The sequence below is a fragment of the Solanum verrucosum genome, unplaced genomic scaffold (genome assembly GCF_900185275.1).
Source record: "Solanum verrucosum unplaced genomic scaffold, falcon-dt-bn FXZP01000252.1, whole genome shotgun sequence".
NCBI classification, from domain to species: domain Eukaryota; kingdom Viridiplantae; phylum Streptophyta; class Magnoliopsida; order Solanales; family Solanaceae; genus Solanum; species Solanum verrucosum.
In genome coordinates, this window is record NW_026019988.1 from 1,734,761 (window position 1) to 1,758,185 (window position 23,425).

Consider the following 23,425-nt stretch of genomic DNA (forward strand, 5'->3'; position numbering starts at 1 on the left):
TCTATCGCCTCCGCGTCGCAGTCATGCGACTAAACTTTTTACCAATTTTTAACCAACTATATATAAATAGACTCATATTTTATTATGTTAATTATTCTTTTTCTGGTTTTCAGTGAACGCCGACTTTAACGAACATTGACTCCAATTTATGGCTGGTTCATTCTTATTCTTTTTCATATATTGATTTCTCTCATGATTATTGAACATGTAATATTCCATTTCTTGAGAAATTACTTTTATGTGTGAATTGAGCATTTTTCCATTCCCCTCAGCGCTTCATGCTTATTATCTATTCCGGGAATGGTTAGTGTGGTTCCCAATGCGATCGGGTGAGATTTTGGTGGATTTTAGCCTTTTGAGTTGAGTTATATTGAAATGGTTGACGTCAACATTTTCATGATCCAAGGGTCGGATAGGGATTCTATTAGTTTGATTGAGACTGTAATGTCGAGTTTGGTCGAGCAGGGTACGGTGGTGGGTTAGAGTCCCTTGACCTTAGGTTGTGATTTAAATATTTATGTAAAAAGTTGAATTTTTTGCCTAAATGGGTTCCGAGGGGTTATTTTGGTCATAACAATCTTTTTCTTTGAAATCCGATGGTTCTAAAACATGTTCTATGATGAATTTGCACTATTGGTTCGTGTTTATAGGGCTATAGATAAATTTTGAGGGTCAAAAAGGTTGTTGGTGCACACTTTTAGCAGCGATTGAAAAATAGACTTTTAGCGACAAAAAATGAGTTTTAGTGACAAAATCACTGAGTTAAAATATTTATTTGAACCCATTTCGTATTTTTGACATTTTGGGAGCTAGAAAGGTCGGTTTAAGGCAATTTTTGATGTGTTTTCATTCATAATCATTTGGTACGTATTTGTAACCCTATTTTACTCTTTTCTCAAGAATATCCCTTTCATATTTCATGATTTCTATCCACAAATCGGATATTTTAAACCCCAAAGTAGAGAAATAGAAAATTATTGATTTGAAATGAGTTTTCATTGATTTTCAGGAGCAGTTAAAGTTTGAACTCGGAGCCATGACAGTCAATCGCTTGTTCAAATGCAAAACTTCAAAAAACTTTGACTGATCAGGGACAGCCAAAAACACAGAATTATAGGAGAAACTTCTTAAAAACCATGAAGAGGCTGATGCTCGTTTATCTCTTGTTCTCAAATCCCTCACCTCCTAGTCATCATCTTTCAAACTTCCGGCCTCCAGTCCTCAATTTTTCTTCCTTCTTTCCTTGTTATCTGATGGCATTTCCCCGGTTCTCATTTGTAATTTGTTTTTAATGTTTTGACTGCTGATCCTTTTGGTTGAATGAAAATGTTCTTGCTTCTACTGGCCTGTCCCATCACTTTATGTATTTTCATGAACTACATTTCTGTCAACTTGATTTATTACTCTAACCTTTTAGTGATGTCAAAATGGGGGATATATATATATATATATATTGTTATACTAGATGAATGCCAGTTATACTTGAGAAAAGAGGGATACTGCAGTTACTTGAAGAAGGAAAGGGACCTGGTCATGGCCAAAGGGGGAAGAATGGTATTGGGTATTGTGACAGGTAAAATGACTGTCTTGGAAATGTATGTCGGGATATATCCGTGGTAGAGGGAATAATAAAGTGTTGTTTGTCATCATCAAAAAGGGGAAAATGTTAGAATTCAAAATTTTGATGATACTCACAAACTTGCAACCTGGTCCCATAATTGATCAGGTATCTAAAGTCAAATGGTGAACAATTGTAAAGGTTGTCCTTTCTGACGTGGTTGGTGAGAGAACAGTGTACTCAACCAATCAAAGAACACTACGTTATTTTGTCGAGAGGATAATATATCCTCATCTTGATATGAAACAACCTAGTCAAGAAAAAAAGATATATCAACAAAAAGGGTTGCATTCTCTGCAGATAATATCTCTCAAACAGCTAGAGGACCAGATAGAGTTATCATTGTTCTTAATTGTTAAAGTGTATATCTTTAGTGCATAATCCTGTAAGATCTATTCCTATGTTATAAAGGAACTAGATCGTTTGAAGTCTTGTTGAGATCTACAATTCCCAGCTAGAGTTTGCCATGTCAGGTAGTTGAAGTCTATATCAGCTAGAGGTAGTTGGTGTAGTGGACAATAGAGTTATTGCTTAGTTTGCTTCCTTTGTAGGAGAGTTACTACAGTAAGGAGGAAGGATTAAAGAGTTTTAATTCCTTGGTTGGAAGAGTTTGTAATATGGAGATTTTCTCCTTTTGAAGTTAAATGGAGTTTGGATGGAAATCCTGCGATGTTGGTTTTCTCTTCCCGTGAGCAAGGGGGTTTCCACGTAAAATTATTGTGTTTACCTTACTTTGAGTTACTTACTTTCTGTGCTTATATTCTGTCTAGGGACCTGGTCCATTAAGTATTAGTGGATGCACATATTCTAACAAGATTTAACTTATATGTACTGTTGTCTTATTTTACGAGTTATTAATACCGCTTTTTATGGACAGTGGCCTATAGATCAATCATGTTCCCAATTTTAATTATTGTGTTGCACTATAGTTAATTCGATCTAACTTGTATGTACGGTATATTAACTACATTTTATCTTTCTCGTTATATATACCACTTTTTATGGATGGTGGCGTAGATCGATCATGTTTCATTACCACTTTTTATGGACGGTGGCCTATAGATCGAACATGTTTCTTAATCTGTTTGTCGTGTTGCACCATTGTTAATTGGATTTAACTTGTATACACTACCTGCCTTTCTGCCATAGTCTACACTTGTCCGTCCAAATGGTCGACTCGATCTTATTTATTGACGAATAATTGATCATTTAAGTCATGCGACTATTGTGTATTCAACATGGTTAGTATTGAGCAGAGGCGGATCTAGTAAGGACTCAGGAGGTTCAACTGAACTCCCTCTGTTGGAAAATTACACTGTTTATACCTGGTCAAAATTGGTTTTCAACTTTTCATGTATATATAGTAGATGTACATTGAACTCCTTCGACTTCTTCGTGTGTCTTTTTCTTCATATTTGAACCCCCTTAGTAAAAATCGTAACTCTATCATTGGGATTGAGGCGTAGTAATTGTTGTTGGTTTGCAATTTCGTTTGTCGTAAAAATGATTGTGTTCTTTGAACAGGTGTCTGGCCTGAATCAGAGAGCTTCAACGATGAAGGGTTTGGACCTATTCCTTCAAGATGGAAAGGGATTTGTCAAAATGACAGCACTAATGATCGTTTCTCTTGCAATAAGTACGATTTATTTGGGAGAGTTTTAAGTTATATACACCGTCAACATAAAGAATTTTTACACTATCCGATCATAAGCCTCCTTAAAATGTGAGATTTGTAATGTCGAAAGCAGGATAGATTACTTGATAGTGTAAAAACTCCTTACACTGACTATGTACATCTCCAGAAAAATATATTTTAGTACAAATATGATAGTAATAACCTATGTTAAGGCGTGAAACTCACATAAAGATGAAAATTTTAGGTGTGTTTCTGACTCTTCATGATGAACTAAATGACTAGGTGATTGTTTTCATTTGTCTTAGCTTTGGTGGAGAGAATTACCTAATACATGTTATTGGTTGAAAGTGATAGGTATTTCGTGTAATAAGTCAAAATATGCAAAAAGTGCTCCGAACAACACGATCATAAAAATAATAATAAAAACTAATCAACTACACATCACTTGTATCTTCTGTATTTCCTAATCCCTGCATTTCCTAGAAATTCCCACCCACACGCACACATATTATAGAGACAGAAAGAGCCATTTTTTTATGCTAATTAATAGAGTCCTATGCAACTAGTTATCACAACCTTGCCATATGTTTCTGCTACGCAAAAAAGAAACAGTCTTACAACTACAGTTACAGCCATTTCAATAATTGAATCAAATTTACCATTCAGAGTACTCTTTTCTTGTCTTTTTATAGGTAAATAAATTACTCCCTCCATCCACTATTGTTTGTCAGGATAAGTTCATGCACAATCCTTAAGAAAAATTTAATATAAGATACAATTTGACTAATATAACCCTATTATCAATTATTATTAAAATGGTTTGTACTTTTTGAAAACTATAAAAATAATTTTTTTCACATTAAAATAGTCTTGTAACTTTAAAATGACTACTTTTTAAAAACCAATAGTTATGTAATCATTAAGGGCAGAATTGAAAAAAAGTGACTAATTTTTTCTTGATTATTTAAATTGAGAATTAATTCTGGACAACTATTTTTAGTATATCTACAAACAATAGTGGACGGAGGGAGTAATTTGTTTCACCATTCACCAACATTATAGTAAATTAATTGCCTCAGATCTTCTAAATCACCCTCTTACTTATATCTGTTCAACTTTCTCTGGCTCTTCAATTCTGCATTTTATACTTCAAGAACTCAAAAGCCCTTCATAAATCTTGAATTTTAAAGAAATTTTTTTTCTTTCTTTGTTGAATTATGGCATTGAAGCATTTGCATGAGCTTCTAAAAGAAGATCAAGAGCCATTTTACATAGCTAATAAACGTTTTCACCTCAAAAGACTTAATTTTTCTTCTTCAAAAACTTCTTCTTTACAAATCAAGAAATTTCCAAAGCAAATTAATACATCTCTTTCTTTTCCTTATTTCCAGTGTTGATACTTGTAGTTCTAACTTGCGACATTATTGTTACAGAGATTTCCATTTATGGCAGATTTCTCTTCTGTTGGTCCTAATACTATAACTCCTCACATTCTCAAAAATCTAATCAATTCCGTGGTCATTTTTGTGCATAACAAACATCCCCTTCCTTGACAGTGAATGACTACTATGATTTCCTGGGCTACAACCAAAACATCACAGAATTTTCAGAAACAGAATCATCTTATCATTGTCCTAAGCACCAGCAAGGCCTAAATAATATCTCTTGGATTTCAACTATCCTTCCATAGCAATTCCCAACATCTCTCTCTCATATCCAATCACCATCACTCGTAGGCTCAAGAATGTCAGTGCCCCTGGCAGATACACTGGACGTGTTCGTTTACCACAGAGAATATTTTCAGCTTCTGTTAATCCCCGCGTCTTGGAATTTGATCACGTTGGTCAAGAGAAGAGCTTTAATGTAACAATTAAAGTTCTGGACGCAGATGCAGTAAAAGATACATATGTTTTTGGAGAACTGCGATGGACTGATCATGTTCACTACGTTAGAAGTCCGATCGTGATAGCTTCTATGAGTGATATTAGCTATATGAATTAGCTAAGATGTGATTAATTTTCCTAATATCATTTATAGTTGATCACTGTTCTCTAATTAGTTGAATTTTGTGTATATTTTTGGTAAGTATATTACTTCATCACATTTTACTAGCCTTATTCTTGATGTTTAGCTCCTTGCAGATTTTATATTCTAAAGTTGACATTCACAAGAAAACATTAGAAGAGTGAACCTTCCATTTTATTGATGTGAGATAGGAGTGAATTCAGGTACGGGAATTCGGCTTAAAATAATTCAAATATTTAAAAATAGAGCTTTGAGAATATGTCTAAATTATGAGACATTTGTGTAAAATTATTCCCCGGAGAAAATTATGATATGGGGGAGAATATGATTGGTATAGAAATTTCTATATACAAGGTAATCCATTTTCTTCAACTTCACCTAAGCTTTTGTTTTGATTACAGAAATCGTTGTATTTGTCACCCAGGTTGTGTTGACAGGGGTGCAGCACTGAGAGTGAAGAGTCCGAGTGAACTTAGATTAAAATAGCATCTTGAGTTTCGGTGGCACACAAGCAACAAAACTTGAAAGCTGGAAGAGTTTTACAAGAAATAATTGCAGGAATAACAAGAAATGCTTTCGATGGCACAAATAATCTATTAGCAACAAAACTTGAAAGCTGGAAAAGCTTTACAAGAAATTCGAAACGCTCCCCAGGCAAGCGCATAAGGGAGCGTATTTATTCGACTTCTCTTAATTAAACCACACAGAAACTTATTTTAAAGATCACAATGCTTGAATAGATAAAAAGACAACAGGTTTGTTTCATTGGGACAAGTTTATCAGAGGAATGAACTGCAGAAAGATAAAACACGGAGTGATCCACGAGTATTCCATATGCCATCATTGATCCCAGGTTAATTCCTAGTGACCGTCATGCGTTAATTCTATCCTACAAGGAAAATATGATAGATGAAGTGTTGGAGAGAGCTTTCTATGCTAAGCAATGTGAAATCGTGATTGTTAAAGGATTCATGGATTGCAGAAAGTAACTTATGAACAAACACAAATGTATGATGAAGATATAAAATCATTTTTCAAGACAAAATGAACGAATTTGACTGACCTTAATTTGTGGATGAGGCAGGGGGGAATATAATGAGATTGATGCTGCTTTCCGGATCTTTCCTCCGTAGTTTCTTGCTTTTGATTTCTCTGGCAGAACTGACTGCCTTGAATGTGTGCATCAGCCTCATCTCTTGAAGATAAGGTAAATCAGCCAGCTCGTGTAGCACAGCATTGAGATCATAACAGGAAATAAGAACAAGGTGTGTAAGACTTTGGAATGAACGATTTGATGCATCTCAAGTTTCCCAGTTTTGTGCCCAGTCAATCCACAGGACTTGGAGATTGCTAAAACATCCTTTCTTGGGCTTCCAATTCTTCCCTATGAATGCATTCTCTTTCAATTTTAGGACCGTAAGGCATTCCAACTGCCCCAACATATCTTGCCTCGAACACCAGGTTGGAAATATACTTGTTGAAAGAGACTTATCCTTTCAGCCTCAATAATGCAGAACTCATGCAACATGTCATGGAGCCGACATGTTTTGATTTGACCGTTAGATCTCTTTTGCATCACCATCACTAAATTCCTACCGGCAAAGTCGCTCAAGTAAGTCTCTGCAACCTCCTCGATTTTACTGCCTTGAAGACCGGACTTTATTAGCCCCTCAGCAACCCATAAGAGAATAAGTTTCCTAGCAAGAATATCAAAACCTTGAGGAAATACTCCAAAATACAAGAAGGCTGCCTTTCTCTGTTGCGGCAAATGATTGTAACTCGTTTCAACAAATTTCAAGCAGCTTTTATTGTCATCTTTGTTTAACAGGTGCTTCCCCACATTATCCTTGACTAGTTTCCAATCACTTTCACCCAGACAACCTCTCAAAGCTCCTGCAATCACCACTATAGCAAGTGGTACGCCACAACATTTATCTACAATCTCATTTCCATATCCTCTTAACTTAATAGGACACTCCCTTGTTTTGCCAAAAACTCTCTGTTCCAACAACTTAAAACTATCCCCTTTTGACAATTTTTCCAGATTGTGAGGATGAGCGCTGACAGCTTCAGCCACACGTCGTTGGCGAGTTGTCAACATGATTCTGTCCCCTCGGGGCTGGGATTCATTGTTCGGGAAAGCTTTCTTGACAAAATCTACAACTGCTGTGTCCCATACATCATCCAAGACAATGAGATATTGGTTGTTCGGGAAAGCTTTCAACAACAAATTCACGTATGATATGAGCTAATTGATCCTCATCCTTGTCTTTAATTAGTTCTTCACTATTGCTTGGCGCGACTTCTTAACAAGAATATCCTTTGGTTTCTTTGATGTCCCAACAGAAACCCACATTTTCTTGTAAAAATGATAAGTAATTAGTTCTTCACTATTGTATACTTGTCTTGACAGTGTGGTCTTTCCAAGTCCGTGCATACCCACAATAGGTATAACATCAAGATCCTTTGATCTAAATAAGGAAAGTCAAAACTGGATTTTAGAAGGGTATTTTGGTCTTTTCACTACCTAATTAATTAAATTCGTTTTTGGTAATTAAACTGGGGTCTAAACTAATTTGGTTCAGAAAATTAAGTTAGGGTTATGAGAGAAGAGAAAAGAAGAGGAGAAAAGAGGAGAAGAAACAAGGATTCGTCGCGTTATTGAAGTTAAGCTTGTGGATTTCACCAAGGGTTGATCCCTACGAGGTATGTGAGATCACATAGCATTGTGTTCGTTCACCCACGTGCCAATCATGATTAAATTCAGCGTATTTGTGTTCTTGAAAGAAAAGTTTATGAGTTCTTGATGAATTTTGTTGAAGTTTCGTTTGAATCTTGATTGTTGAGTTTTGGAGAAGTTCTTGAGGTGATTTGATGTGATTTAAGGTTGTTTTTGAGTGGATTCTTGTATACTTTGGTGGGGTATTCGAATCTAAGTGTTTGGGGAAGAAGCTTATTGAATCTAGAGGGTTTAGAGTTGAAAAACAAGCAACAAAATTCATCAAAAAACATAGGGAAGGGGGCTGGGGCGCCATGCCACTCAGAGCGCCCTAAATAAACTTCTGTAGTTTGGGCTCTGGGGCGCCGCACCACTCAAAGCTCCCAACCCAATCTCTGAAGTTTGCCCTCTAGTGGCCCGCGCCACTTAGAGCGCTAGGGACACCAGGTCTCCTACCCTTTCCCACTTCTTTCCGTTTGAGTTTCCTTGAATCGTACGTATGTTTCCTAGTTGATTTCTACACTCTAAGGTATGTCTAAACATCATGATATCATCTATAACATGAGATCATGACCCTTGAATCCATGAATCCAATTCAAGGTAGAGCTTAGAGGCAAGTCAAGAGAGTTCTTAGAGTCTTTCTAAAGTCTTATACAATAGTTTTAAACTTGTTTTAAAGATTTAAGCATGAAGTTTGAGAAACAGTAGAGCCAAGTTCATTTCTTCAAATGATAAGTTCCCAAAGAACAAATTTTTTCACATTTAAGGTAAGAGGAAACACCGATTTCCAAATGAGTTTTCATGAGTAGTTTTGAGTTCCATCTCTTTAATAGATAAGTTTTTTGAGTAATTATCTCAAACCACAAAAAGATTTTTGTTTTTAAACATATGAGCTGAGTATATTTTGGGAGTAGTATTGAGCACCGATATGGGGACGAGTTCATAATAACTCAAGTCTCCATAAACCATGTAGTCATCGTGGGTAGAAAGGGTCATACTTTTTAGATGATTCTTTAATGCTTTTTAGCATAGACTAGTGGATCCACTTAAAATAGTCCATTATCTTTGAGTTTAGACTCAAAATAGTCCTATTTCTTTTTAGTGGAGCATTAATAGTCCTGATTCTTTAATAAAGTGGTGCATTTTCAGTCTCCATCCTAACCACTGTTAGTTTTTTAACAGACCAGTGGGTTATGCACGTGCTTCTCATATGTTTCCCTCCAAACTTACAGACTCTTGCTATTGCAATGCTGTTTGGGCTTCTCCTTTTGAAACATTAGTCTTCTTTCTTAGTTTTCCCCCTCTTTATCTCTAATCTCCAAATAACCCTAAAATCTGAAACCTGCATTATACTTTCTTCAATAATATAATCAAAGTTTGGAAGTTATAATGTTTTTAAGGAGCAACGATGACAGAGAATCACCTCTAATTTATGGTAAGTACGATTTTATTTTTAATTCTTTTAATCAAATCCCACTATCGCAAAAAATAATTCAACACAAGAAGCACGTTTATGAATATATATATATAAAGATGTCGCTTTGTAAGTTTGTTAATATTTTAAAAGTTATATGACTTAATCAATTCCCCTGAAATTTATACTTTTTGTTATTTACTTTAATATTAATATCATGTTGTATATGTATTATTTGTGTTGATTAGAATATAATTTTTGCTATTTTAGAATCGACGGCAGATACATCATTTTTTAGTATCAAAATACACCACGGAGGAGTTATGAAACGTACTCCAGAAAAGCATTATGTTGAGGGCAACACAGACTATATTGATTTTGTTAATGCAAACAAATTGGACCTTCATGAGTTTAAGAAGATGGCAGAGATTTGTGGATACTTAAAGAATTCAATAACTTTTTGGCATAGATGTGGAAGATCTAGTAATAGATGGAGGTTGGTGTCTACATAATGAAGCCCATGTTGTTCGCAAAAACATCCCAAATGACAACATGATCGAAATTTACTTCGACACTTGGATTCATATTTCAATATAGAAGATATGACTTCTATACATAGCTCAAATGCTGCAGATAATAACAGACAACAACTTGTTCAGGAAAATCTATTGGCAAATGATTTTAGCGACTCGGAAGTTGAGTTAACTGATGGGTTACTTGTTGATAAACATGAAAAGACTGCACAATACATAGTGAATGAATGGGAGATCCTTAGTATCGAAGCACAGAGAAAGATGACAGCTCCAGAAGGAGAGTCTGATTGTGTTGATTCTACGGACACAAAGAGTTTGCATAGTGATTCTGAAAATGAGATCTTGAAATTTCCTACTTTTAATCCACAAACAGATGGAGACAATCCAATTTTAGCTCTAGAATGTGTTTTTGAAAGCAAGAAAGATTTTAAAAGTGCAGTAGTTACTCATGAGATTAAGAATGGAAAGTATATCCAGTGGCTCAAAAATGACAAAGAAAGAATGAAGGCCGTTTGTATACATTCAGAGTGCAAATGGGAAATCACAGCATGTAAAATGCAAAGGGATACGTCTTTCCAAACTAGGAAGTACATTCCTACACATAATTGCAAGGAGTGGCATTATGATAATAGAAAAATAACATCATCATATTGCAAGAAAATACCTCATAGAAATTAAATCAAACAGGGCTTGAAGCTTAGTTGATTTTAGAGATACAGTAAGTGTAGATCCACGAGCTCATATAACTCTATCTCAAGCCAACAGAGCTAAGATGTTTGCATTGATTGATGGTGATATCAAGGATCAATACAAAATGATGTGGGATTATTGTATTGAAATTGATAGGACAAATCCAGGTAGTACAATTCATATGAAGTTCACTGAGAATGAGATACCGAACAAGCCATACAGATTTTAAAGGATATACATCTGTTTTGCTGCTCATAAGCTAGCTTTCAAGGTAGGATGCAGAAAAATAATAGGCGTGGATGGTTGTTGGTTGAAGGGTCCAATGTATGAGACTCAACTGTTAATTGCTGTTGGAATTGATGGTAATAATAATATATTTCCCATTGCCTATGCAATTGTTGAGAAAGAAAGTAAAGAGTCGTGGGTTTGGTTTTTGAACTATTTGGCAGCTGATTTAGATGTAGATAAGACTGGTTGGACCTTTATGTCCGACAAATAAAAAGGTCTTATTGAAGCTTTTAATGAGGTTTTGCCATATGTCAATCATAGATTTTGTGCGAGACATCTTCATAACAATTTTAAGAGAGCTGGTTTTGGTGGGTTCACATTAAAAAAAGCATTTTGGGCTACTGCAAAGGCTACCACTGTAAAAGAATTTGATGCTTGCATGGTACGTATAAGAGAGTTAGATCCAAATGCTGCCGATTGGCTCAATGACAAAGAACCTAGCCAATGGTCAAGGTCTCATTTCTCTTCAGATGCCAAGTGTGATATTTTATTAAATAACATTTGTGAAGTGTTTAATAGCATGATCCTTGATGCTAGAGACAAGCCTATTGTGACACTTTTGGAGAAATTGTGATATCTTCTCATGGCTAGAATGTTAGCAAATAGGGAGAAAGCGCATAAATGGAGTTCGAATGATGTTTGCCCAAAGATTAAGGATATTTTTCACAAAAATCAGACTGCAGCGGGTGAGTATATTCCTAGAAAATCTAATCAATGGAAGTATGAGATTATAGGAGCTACTATTCATGATAGTTGGGCTGTTGATTTGGAGAACAGAATATGTAGTTGTAGAAAATGGAGTATCATGGGAATTCCTTGCAAGCATGCTATTGCAGCAATTCGGGCAAAGAAGGATAACATTCTTGACTATGTGGATGATTGTTACAAAGTCGAAACATATAGAAGAATCTATGAACATGCAATTCTTCTGATAAATGGGCCACAAATGTGGCCTAAATCAACTAAAGTTCCTCCATTGCCTCCAACAATTGTAGGAAAGAAAAAGAGAGGAAGAAAACAAAAGGCGAGAAGAAAGGAAGCCGATGAAGTTGGAGCAAGTCGAACTAAGATGAAAAGAAAGCAACAATCTCTAGACTGCAGTACATGTAACAAGCCTGGCCATAACAAAAAAACTTGCAAATATAATGTTGTGTCACAAGAGACTACTTCAGTTCATCAAAAACTACATGTAATACTATATCTTAACTATATCAGAATTGGTTTCTTATCGGATAATCTTAAACTAACTCAATTTATATGTGAACTTATGATTCAGGTTAGAAGAGGACTTGAAGAAGCGGGACAAGCAAAAACTAGACAAGAAGGAGCTGGACAAGAAAAAACAGTTGGACAAGAAGAAGTAGTTGATATAGATTCTGGTTGGATATACCCTCAACAAACACAAAGTTAAAATGAATCATTGGTAATTTAGTTTATTTTGATTGCTAGTACGTGTTCAATGTTAATGGTAGTTTAGCCTTATCCAAGTGCTTATCTATGCATTTTTCAGGTGTTGATATCTCCTTTTTGGTGCTACTATATTGCTATCAGACTGTTGGTGGATATGATGCTGCAACTATATTGCATTGGTGTTCCTCTGTTTCATTTTCAAGTGTTGTTGTTATCAAGTGTTGTATTGTTCTAAATCCGTAGGTGTTGCGGTGTTGCCAATATACTATACTTTTGGAGTTATTTTTATGCATTTTCAAGTGTTTTGAACTTTAAAATGATGTTATAGTTCTGTTTTTTTTCTGGTGTTGCTACTATGTTGCATTTCTTAGTGTTGTTTTGCTGATATTGCTCTTTATTTTTTGGTATTTTGATATCTCTTTACCTCTAAAATCATGTTATCTTTGTGCCCTTCTAGTATGTTAGTGTCGTCTTCAACTTAACCATTCATTCAGAAGGTGCTAATACAATTGAAAACTAAAATCTGAAATTAATCTAGGTGAATTGAAAATATATATTTTTTCTCAAAAAAGTATGAAACTTTATAGAATAAGTAGGCTTTCGGTTACCCTTCTTTCCTTTACTTTCGTTTATTTAGCAAGGAAAACTAATGAACCAAAATATAGTCTATGCAATTCTTATTTTCCTTCAAAATTGCCAGAAGCCCCAAATTACAGAAAGGAACAAAAACTAGAAATAGGAAGTAAAAGGGACCGAAGAACAGTAAAGGAGTTTCTCAGGTAAAGAAATTGGATTAAATGAACAAATATAAGAAAGAAATGAAGAAAACCCAATTAATTATCAAATTTAAATTCAGGTCACGTGCATAACCCACTGGTCTGTTAAAAAACTAACGGTGGTTATGATGGAGACTAAAAATGCACCACTTTATTAAAGAATCAGAATTATTAATGCTCCACTAAAAAGAAATAGGACTATTTTGAGTCTAAACTCAAAGATAATGGACTATTTTAAGCCTTTCCTCCCGGTAAGTTATAGGACAGTTCTGGCAGCGTGGGCGAGACGTTATATCATCACATAGCCCATAGTAATGGTTGTCGGTTAGAGAAACTCCCATAGAGTTATATTACTTTTTTATGTATGTATATTGAGTTGTTGCTTACTGTTTAAATGCTTTATATAAACTACATCTTTACTGTTGTTTATTTCTGCACTGAGTTGAGTAAAGCTGAGGTAAGTGGTTCTTTCAGAATTCATTTCAACCTAATGTCATGTTTAGCTTTCCCCTCGCATGCTCCTACATTCAATATACTAATGCCATTTGGCCTGCATCATTTTATGATGCAGATACAGGTAACCAGGATCAGCATCCAGTGCCTCGTCGATCCAGTTGAGCACTCAGAGTTAGTTGGTGAGCCGTTTTGCTTTCCGGAGGATCCCCTTTTACATTGTTTTAGTATTTCAGTTGTTAGGATGATCAGGGGTCTTGTCCCTATCACGCCCTGAGCCTACATCCTGGGCGGGACTGGCACTCGGAGACCATTGCTGGTCTCAAGCGAACCCTTGGCCTGACTTTCTTAACTCAGCGGAAACCTAACCCTACAGAATAACTCAATGAAAATGCAAGGTTACAAAACAACTTAACTTATAAAATCTGGCCACAAAGGCAACTCGAATCTCAAAATAGGATATTTACATATATACATAGATGAGAGACTCAAAACTAACTGGCTGACTGTCTATGAAGCCTCTAAATACTGAGATGGATGTTGGGACAAACCCCGCAACACCCTAATAAAACAAAACTAAGAACACAAAATAATTGAGTCCTCCGGAATGCAAAAGGGCTCACCACTGACTCTGGAGTGCTCAGTTGGATCAACGACGTGCTGGATGCTGATCCTGGGTACCTGTGTCTGCATCATAATAAGATGCAGGCCAACTGGCATCAGTACATGGAATGTACGAGTATGCGAGCTGGAAAGCTAAACCACAACTTAAGCTTGAAAGGAATACAAGAGAACACTTACCTTGGCCCTGTACGACTCAAGAATAACTTAACTGAACTCAATATATATATATATATATATATATAAGGCAATAAGACGCATGCGATATATAAAGCTTTTAAAACATTGCAAACAACTTAGTTCGTTAATGATTAAAGCAATAACAACTCAACTTTATTTATATAAAAGTAATATAACTTTAGTGGGAGATTCTTTAACCGACAACCACCACTATAAGCCCTAGTGGTGGTACAACGTTTTACTTCACGTTGCCCAAGGACCATCCTATACCTTGCCGTGATATAGGACCTTACTTTTGCTTAGTAGATCCACTAGCTTAATCTTACGTGATCATCTAAAAAGAATGATACGTCAAGTCCCATGTTGGCGCATGGTTCTTATGGAGAGTTGAGTTGATATGAACTCGGGTCCCCAATTCGGTGCTCAATACTACTCCCAACAATACTTTGACTCATAAGTATCTTTAAACACATCTTTCTTTAATTGAGATAATTACTCAAAACTTAGCCCAAAGGCTCTTTTGGAAAACATGGTTCCCCTCTTACTCAAATGTAAAACATTTACAAACCTCTTTGGGAATACTTAGTTCCCGAATAGCTTTTGAGAAATGGACTCAAATTTATGCTCTTGACTTAACTTGAAACTTGAAACGAAGTCAAAACGTTCAATGACGACTCTTGAAAAGCTTTGAGAACTTGCTTGGGCTTACTTCTTAACTTTACTTGACTTGATACTAACTTGCCTTGAATTGGATTGTGGATTCAAGGTATATGACCACACGTTTATAGATGAGTTCTTGACATTTAAACGTACCTTGGAGTGTTGGAAACAACTAGGAAACATAGGTACAATACCAAAGAACATGCATGAGAAAGTGTGAAAAGAAGGGGGGAACTTGGCATCCTTGGCGCGGAGCGCCAGCCCTTGAAGCTCAGAAGGCCAGCTGAGGCGCTCTGTAGGGCGCGGCGCCCCAAGGGGTGAAGTTCAGAACACTTCTTGGGGCGCTCTGCAAGGCGCGACGCGCCACCCCTTTTCCTCGACAACTTCGACTTTTCTCCTTCTTTTCTCCAACTCTAAACCTTCTAAACTCCAAGGTTTCCAGCCCCAAACATTTAGAATCATAAATCCCTCAACATACAATAGATTTCAACCCAAAACACAACCGGAAACATGCCCAACTCAACAAGGGACTTCAACAACACAATCAACAACATCAACAACACAACCAACAACTTCAACAACACAACCAATCTTTTCTCATTAATAAAAATGAGTTTGGCGTGTGGGGGAAAGAACCAACCAACACTATGAACTCACATACCTAGTAGGGATCACCCCTGATGATATCCACGACGGAAACTTGCTTGATCTCCTTTTTCTCCTCTTCTTCTCTTCTTCTTCTCTTCTTCACTCAAAACCCTCACTCTCACTCTTTTAAAATGGGACAAAATGATCCAAAAATCAGCCTAACACAACAATATAACCCCAAAAGAAATAGCTAGGGAAAAGACCAAAATGCCCTTAAAATTTCCGGACGGATTCCCTGCCAACTGCCCAACTTTCAAAGGGCATAACTCGCTCATACGAACTCGGAATTGAGCAAACTCAGTGGCGTTGGAAAGATAATTCCACAAGATTCGCAATCATAACTGGAAATACTCCTAACTCATCATGATCTAGGAGTTATGATTGCTCAAAGTTGTCCAAAACTCACTGATTTCCCACACTTGACCAAATTTCCAGATTTTGAATTTTTTTCCAAAAATGACTATTTCCAATTTCAAGCTTCTTCATAGTTATTTCAAATTGCCGAATGTTACAGTCCCGACATCTCTAATTTTTTTAGAGGCTTCATAGATAGATAGTTATAGTTCATTAGTCTTTCCATTTTTAATTGTTTATGTTAAGACTTGAGTTGCCTTTATGGCCAGTTGAATGTTTTCCTTTATACATTATAAGTTTGATTTTGAATTCATCTTTTAAGCTGTCTTGAAATGTTGAGTAAAGTCTTCCATTGAGTAGTAAATCAGGCCAAGGGTTCACTTGGGGCCAGTAATGGTTCTCGAGTACCAGTCTCGTCCAGGGTGTAGGCTCGGGGCGTGACAAACTTTGTATCAGAGCACAGAGTTCAAGAGTCCTAGGGAGTCTATGAAGTCATGTCAGTAGAGTCCTAGTTATTGGTGTGAAGCGCGCCACATCTATAATTTAGAGGTTGCAACATTTAGGAACTAACTCACTTTTTTCATATTCATTTCGTGCGTTAGAGTTAAATCTCTAAAAGGGTTTCCTTCTAACTTGTTGCTTGCGCGTGTCTTTCAAATCAAGCCTCCACGAAGAGTTGTCTGAGGTCGTCCTGCTAGGAGGAACGTTGAGGAACAAGGGGTACCTAATGCACCAGAAGTGCAACCCCAAGGAAAGGTCACTAATGCTGAATTTCGGAAAACAATCTGAATGCTAAGTCAAGTTGGGCAACAAAGAGGGGATAGATAGGAAGTGGCTGATACTTCAAGGATCTGTGAGTTCTTGAGGATGAATCCTCCAAGCTTCATTGGTTCAAGCACCGCAGAGGATCCAAAAAACTTTATAGAGGAACTGCAGAAAGTGTTTAAGGTTATGCACGTTGCCGATACTGAGCGAGTGGAATTAGCTGCCTATCAACTGAAAAGTGTTGCTGGGACTTGGTTTGACCAGTGGAAGAAGAGTAGGGCTAATGATGCAACAGTTTTGAGTTGGACTGTGTTCGAGAGTGCTTTCTTGGGGCGTTTCTTTCCACGTGAGCTAAGAGAAGCCAAGGTACGGGAATTCCTTACCCTTAAGTAGGAACCTATGAGTGTTCATGAGTACAGTTTGAAGTTCACCCAACTTTTCCGATATGCTCCGGAGATGGTTGCTAATATGAGGAGCAGGATGAGTCTGTTTGTTGCTGGGTTGTCTCATCTGTCAAGTAAGAAAGGCAAGGCAGCGATGCTAATATGGGACATGGACATAGCGAGACTTATGGTTTATGTGTAGCACGTTGAGGAAGAGAAGAATTTAGAAACAAGAAAGCTAAGACCGGGAGTGAGTCAGGGCAACAAAAGAGTACTATGAACCGATTTTCTTTCCAACAAAAGCATAAGGGACCTGCTCCATCATCTGCTAGTTCACCTACGCTAAGGAACATATGTGAGTTTCATAATCAGAGTTCGCAGAATTTCAGAGCTAAGCCTGCTCAGTCATAGGGTAGCGTAGCTCAAGGAGGTAATTGGGCTCCTACATGTGCTAAGTGTGGTAAGAACCACCCAGGTGCATGTCGCGATGGCTCTAATGGTTGTTTCAAGTGTGATCAAGAGGGCCACTTCATGAAAGAGTGTCCTAAGAACATGCAAGGTAATGGAAATAAGGGGAATAGAGCCCAATCTTCTTCCGTTGCTCCACCAGATAGAGCAACACCTAGAGGAGCTACTTCAGGGATTGGCAAATGAGCAAACCGCCTATATGCTATCACTAGTCATCAAGAGCAAGATAATTCTCCAGATGTTGTCACTGGTATGATCAAAGTCTTTACTTTTGATGTTTATGCTTTTCTAAATCCAGGAGCGAGTCTATCTTTTGTGACTCCATATGTTGCGATGAATTTTGATGTTCTTCCTGAGAAACTTTGTGAGCCCTTCAGTGTTTCTACACCTGTTGGTGAGTCTATTCTAGCTGATAGAGTCTATCGTGATTATGTCATTTCTGTCAATCACAAGAGCACCATGGTTGATTTAGTTGAGTTAGACATGGTAAATTTTGATGGTATTCTAGGTATGGTCTGTCTTCATGACTGTTATCCTAACCGCAACATAGCACATAGATTGAGAGACGGAGGAAGAAGATACTTGTGTTTCGAGAAAATGACATAAATAGTCCCTTAACTATAGGAGTAGGTCTAAAATGGTTCCTTAACGTAATTTTTCGTTGTCGCCGCCATCTGTCAATGAAAATGTCACTAATAATATAATCATGACATCGGAGTTGCTCCAAAGTTGAACACCATCAACTCCAACACTATTTTGCTATGAAATTTAGACACACCTTCAATCTGCCACATGACATACCAAGTAGTCTCAAATTTTTATAGGAGCATGAAGCTCAAAATAAATAGTTGAGAGAAGTGTTGAAAATACTCGTAAACTTGGCGAGAATTTAGAAATGTATTTCACTTATGTTGAAAGATTAGAGTTGTATTTAAGTTCAATTAGTCAAGTAAAAGGAGTGTTTTTAAGACTATATAGTTCGAGAATGAAACTAATAATTCACGCTGAGTTTAGGGGTGCTTCAATAATTTTTCTCAATCTAATGTACAGTTAGATAATATTAAAATATAAAAACCCATGTTATACTATTATTGCTAAAAATAATATAAGAACAATTATATTATTATTGTTAAATAATTATCACAATTCGAGAATGATAATTATTTAATAGTTTTTAAGACTATAATAGTTCGAGAATGAAACTAATAGTTAAGTGCATCCATATATTGATTTAATATAAAAATTCGATAGAAATAAGTTGTGGCGGGTGATTTTGAATATAATGTGTATAACTAGGTAGAGATAAATTATGAATTGTTCTCGGATAAATAAAAAATTAAAACATAATGAGTTGTTAAAAGTCTTGTCCAACTCACATGCCATTAATTACTGTTAGTGAAATTATAAGATTAAGGGTGTATTTGGTAGGAAGAGAAATGTTTTCCATGGAAAATGTTTTTCGAGAAAATGTTTTCTTGGAAAACAAGTGGTTTCTAACTTATTTTCTAATGTTCGATTGGTGAGTAAAAAATATTTTCTAGAAAATATTTTTTAATTTTTGGTTGGTGAATGAAAAATATTTTTCAGAAAATATCTTTTACTTTTGGCTTGAGATTAAAAGATTTCTTTAGGAAAATAATTTCTGATATGAAAATCAATCCCAATAATTGATCTAGGACCCGGTCGTGGCGGTAGGGGTGGGGGGCTAGCTGGGGGGTGGCATAAAAAATGAAATATTTCAAAATTTGAAATATTTTTCAAAACTAATATTTTGTTTTTTCAAAAAAATTTGACGGAGGTGGCCTGGGTGGGGGATTTGGGGTAGGGAGGAGGTGGCTTAAAAAATGATTTTTTTTTTAAATTTGAAATATTTTCCAAAAAAAAATTTCTTTATTTTTTTTTGACGGGAATGGTTTGGGTGGGGGTGGCGGGAGAGGGGGTAGGGGGTGGAGTAAAATGATTATTTTTAAAATTTGAAATATTTTCCAAAAACATTTTTTTAAAAAAGAAAATGACGGGGATGAGCTGGGTGGGGGTGGCGAGGTGGGGAGGGGGGTAAGGGTGGGAACTGCGTAAAACTTATTTTTCAAAAAATTTGAAATATTAAATAATTTTTTTAAAAAAAATTGACGGGGTGGGGGTGTAAAAACTTTTAAAAACTAAATTTGAAATTTTCTTCAAAAACAATTTTTTTAGTAGGGGTAGAAGGGGTTGGTGAGGTAAAAGAAAAAATCATAAAATTTGAAATATTTTTCAAAAAAAAATTTAATTTTTTTTTGTTGAGGGGGGGGGGGGGGGGGGGGGTTGGTGGTAGGGATACAAATATATTTGAAATTTAAAAAATAAGAAAACTTTTTTAAAAAATTGAATGGGGAGGGTCGGGTACAGGGTATGAGTAGGGTAAGAAAAAAAATTAAAGGATTAAGTAGAGTTGAGGAAAATGTTTTCCTTAATTTTGGAAGGGAAGTCAATTTCCTTAAATTTGAGTAAAATGAGTTGATATGGAAAATATTTTCCAAACATTTAAGCCAACCAAACATGGGAAAATTGGAAAACATTTTCCTCCATACCAAACACACCCTAAAAGATTACAATTGAAAATAAAATGAAGAAATAAAAATATCTTCAGGCTGAGGCGCAGATATCTCGCTCTTTTTAAGGAAATTCAAGTCCACTGCAACAAATAATATTCACCGGTCCAATAGTAGTCCTCTTGACTTGTCCATTCAGGACAACAACCTAATTACAAATACAACTCAACAAACTCTGGACAAGAGTTGAGTCCAAAGCTCCACAAAAAGAACAATTCCCTTCAACTAATAAGAACTCTATCTCTTTTTGACAAACTTTATGCACTCTATATTTTTCTTGTGTCCACAAAAACAAATGAAGTCCACCACTATTTATAGTTGAGGAAGTCTTCCTAGCAATGAATAGAAAGATAATGAGATGTTAAATAGTGAAGAAAAATGGCCTAGAGGTTACATAGATTACAAAAAATAAAGAAGGAATTAAGAGTGACAATAATGTGATAGAAAGCCACAGACAGCTTGTGAGTTGTTGCACCAAAGAAATTTGTAACATATGAACTAACTACATTTGGAGTAATACAGAGTAATAATGCAGAAACTATGATTGTCAATACATCCAACATTCTGTAACATATAAGAAGTGAGAAGTAATGCGATTCAGATTGCCTCAAGGCCATCCACTCACGACCAAGCTTGGGAACTTCAACGTATTGAAGGATTGCTCATGAATCTAGGGGTTCTTGAGCTTGTATTGATGGAAAGGAGAGGTTCACATGCGTGAAAGATCGCTTGGGCGAGCGAAGGGAGGACAATTGATGACACTGCCACTTTTGGCGAGCAGGAGCCATTCGGCACGTCGCCCAATGGCTTGGGCGATGACCCCAACTCGCCTAAAGTTCTAGGACGTTGCCAAGTGCAGGATCCATTGCCAACCCAATGGGCGAGTCGCCGAGTCCACTAGACAAGCCCGACTTAACTCGTCCATTGGCCATTTTGGGTCATTTTTTGACCCATTTTTGTAGTAAGTGCCTAAACCTATAAATAGCTAGTTTGGGTTCATTTTAGGGTAGACTATTTTGAATATTGAATACTGAAAACTCTTGTATGAGTGTTGAGAGCTTGGTAAAGCTTTTGGTTGATCTTTGCTTAGAAACGTTGGTTGCAAGGTGAATTCGATTCCCTTGAGGTCTACGTAAGAGTTAGGTGCTATTGAAGGATTAACGAATTGAGGTCTTAGGGTTTACTATACCCTTTGGTTGCTTTTGTTTCCTCTTTGTGTGTCTATCTATCTATCTATCTATCTATCTTTATTTTCTTGTCATTAATTTCTGTATTTATTCCGTAATCCCTTTTGAGAATTACATCATTTGGTGTTAGAGCAATGCTTAGATTCATTTCTACGATTCTAGTCTTGGGTTTGTTACAAAAAAAAAAAGAATCAAAATCGTTTTTAAAGAAAACCCCAAAAATATTTTTGTTGATTTGAGTCTTGTTTGAAGTCTCTAAGGTTGGATTAGTGTTCCCTAACCTTATTTGATGGTAACCTTGTTCAACTGACGACAGCCTATACACATCCTAAGGGAACCATCTTTCTTTCTCACAAACAAGATCGGAGCGCCCCAAGGTGAGACACTTGGTCGAATGAAGCCCTTATCTAACAGATCCTTTAACTGTTCTTTCAACTCTGCTGGTGCCATTCTGTCTGGCGGAATAGAGATAGGACGAGTATCTGGAATGATGTTTATGCCGAAGTCTATTTCTCTCTCAGGAGAGACTCCGAGTAAGTTATGAGGAAAGACTTCTGGAAACTCTTTTCCTATAGGAACTGACTGAATGGGAGGTACCTCAACACTAGAGTCATTAACTCAAACTAAGTGATAGATACAACCCTTCGAAACTAACTTTCTCTCCTTAAGGTACGAAATGAAACGACCTTTAGGCACTGCTGAACTACTACTCCACTCTATGACTGGCTCATTAGGAATCTGAAACTTGACAACTCGAGTTCTACAATCAACTGAGGTATAACAGACATGAACGCAATCCATACCAAGAATGACATCAAAATCTACCCATGTCTAACTCAATTAAATCATCCATGGTACTCTTGTGATTGACGGAAACGAGACAATCACGATAGACTCTCTCTACTAGAATAGACTCACCAACAGGTGTAGAAACACTGAATGGCTCACTAAGTTGCTCAGGAATAACATCAAAATTCATAGTAACATCTGGAGTTACAAAAGATAAGTTCGCTTCTGGATCTAGCAAAGCATAAACAGTAATGTCAAAGAATTGGATCATACCAGCGACAACATCTCGCGAATCCTCTTGCTCTTAGCGACTCTTGATATCATATAAGCAGTTTTTTTCCTCCGCCAGCACCAGAAGTAGCCCCTCTAGGTAAAGCTTTGTCTGGTGGAGCAATTGAAGAAAGCTGGGCTCTATTGCCCCCATTACCATTTCCCTGCTTATTCTTAGGACACTCTTGCATGAAGTGACCCTCTTGCCCGTACTTGAAGCAACCTATATGCCCATAACGACACTTACCTTGGTGGTTTCTACCACACCTAGCATATGCAGGAGTCTTAGTACTCCCTTGTGCCTTACTACCTTGCGAATGCGCAGGTCTAGCTCTGAAATTCTGAGAATTCTGACCATTGTACTCACCTTTGTTCTTAGGTGCAGGTGCACTAGTAGATGATGGAGCAGGTCCTTTCTGCTTATGTTGGAAAGAAGACCGGCTCACATTACTTTTTCGCTGCCCGAATTCATTCCTTGATGTCTTAGCCCTCTTACTATCAAACTATTCTTTATCCTTCAGCTGGTCCTTCCCAACTTGTTGCACATGGATCATCAGCCTTGCTATGTCCATGCCACCTATTAGCATGGCTGCCTTACTTTCCTTATCTGACAGACGAGGCAACCCAATAACAAATAAACTCATCCTGCTCCTCTTGTCAGCAACGATCTCTTTGTTTCTCTTAGATCACGGGGAAAGAAACGCCCCATGAAATCACTCTCAAAACAGTCCAACTCACAAATGGTTACGCGTAAGCACGAGTTAGAAAGAAACTTTTTAGAGATAAAACTCTAACGCACGAAATGAGTATGAAAGAAGTGAAGGAATTTCCTAAATGTTGCAACCTCCTAATTATAGATGTGGCGTGCTTCACACCGATAACTAGGACTCTACAGACACGGCTTCATAAACTCCCTAGGACTGTTGAACTATGTGCTCTGATACCAA

At 36.7% G+C, this 23,425-nt stretch overlaps 2 protein-coding genes across 2 annotated transcripts in view; one reads left to right on the forward strand and one right to left on the reverse strand.

Moving 5' to 3' along the window:
- LOC125818788 (putative late blight resistance protein homolog R1B-14) overlaps positions 1-23,425 on the forward strand; it is a 128,389-nt gene that overhangs the window by 44,391 nt on the left and 60,573 nt on the right. The window lies entirely within an intron of this gene.
- LOC125818803 (putative late blight resistance protein homolog R1B-14) lies at positions 6,581-8,544 on the reverse strand. Its single transcript, XM_049498319.1, has 3 exons — positions 8,496-8,544; positions 6,754-7,496; positions 6,581-6,709 (listed from the first exon to the last, which is right to left on the reverse strand). Exons 1-3 carry the CDS (start codon positions 8,542-8,544, stop codon positions 6,581-6,583), a joined length of 921 nt encoding a protein of 306 aa, XP_049354276.1.

Excerpts from the sequence above, each read along its gene's own strand:
- LOC125818803 (XM_049498319.1), bottom strand. The coding sequence starts at position 8,544 with ATGATGTTTAGACATACCTTAGAGTGTAGAAATCAACTAGGAAACATA. Across the intron at positions 7,497-8,495 it reads AAATCAACTAGGAAACATAC|CTTTCCCGAACAACCAATAT; the intron begins GTACGATTCAAG and ends TGTTGTTGAAAG. Across the intron at positions 6,710-6,753 it reads GGATAAGTCTCTTTCAACAA|TTGGAATGCCTTACGGTCCT; the intron begins GTATATTTCCAA and ends ATGTTGGGGCAG.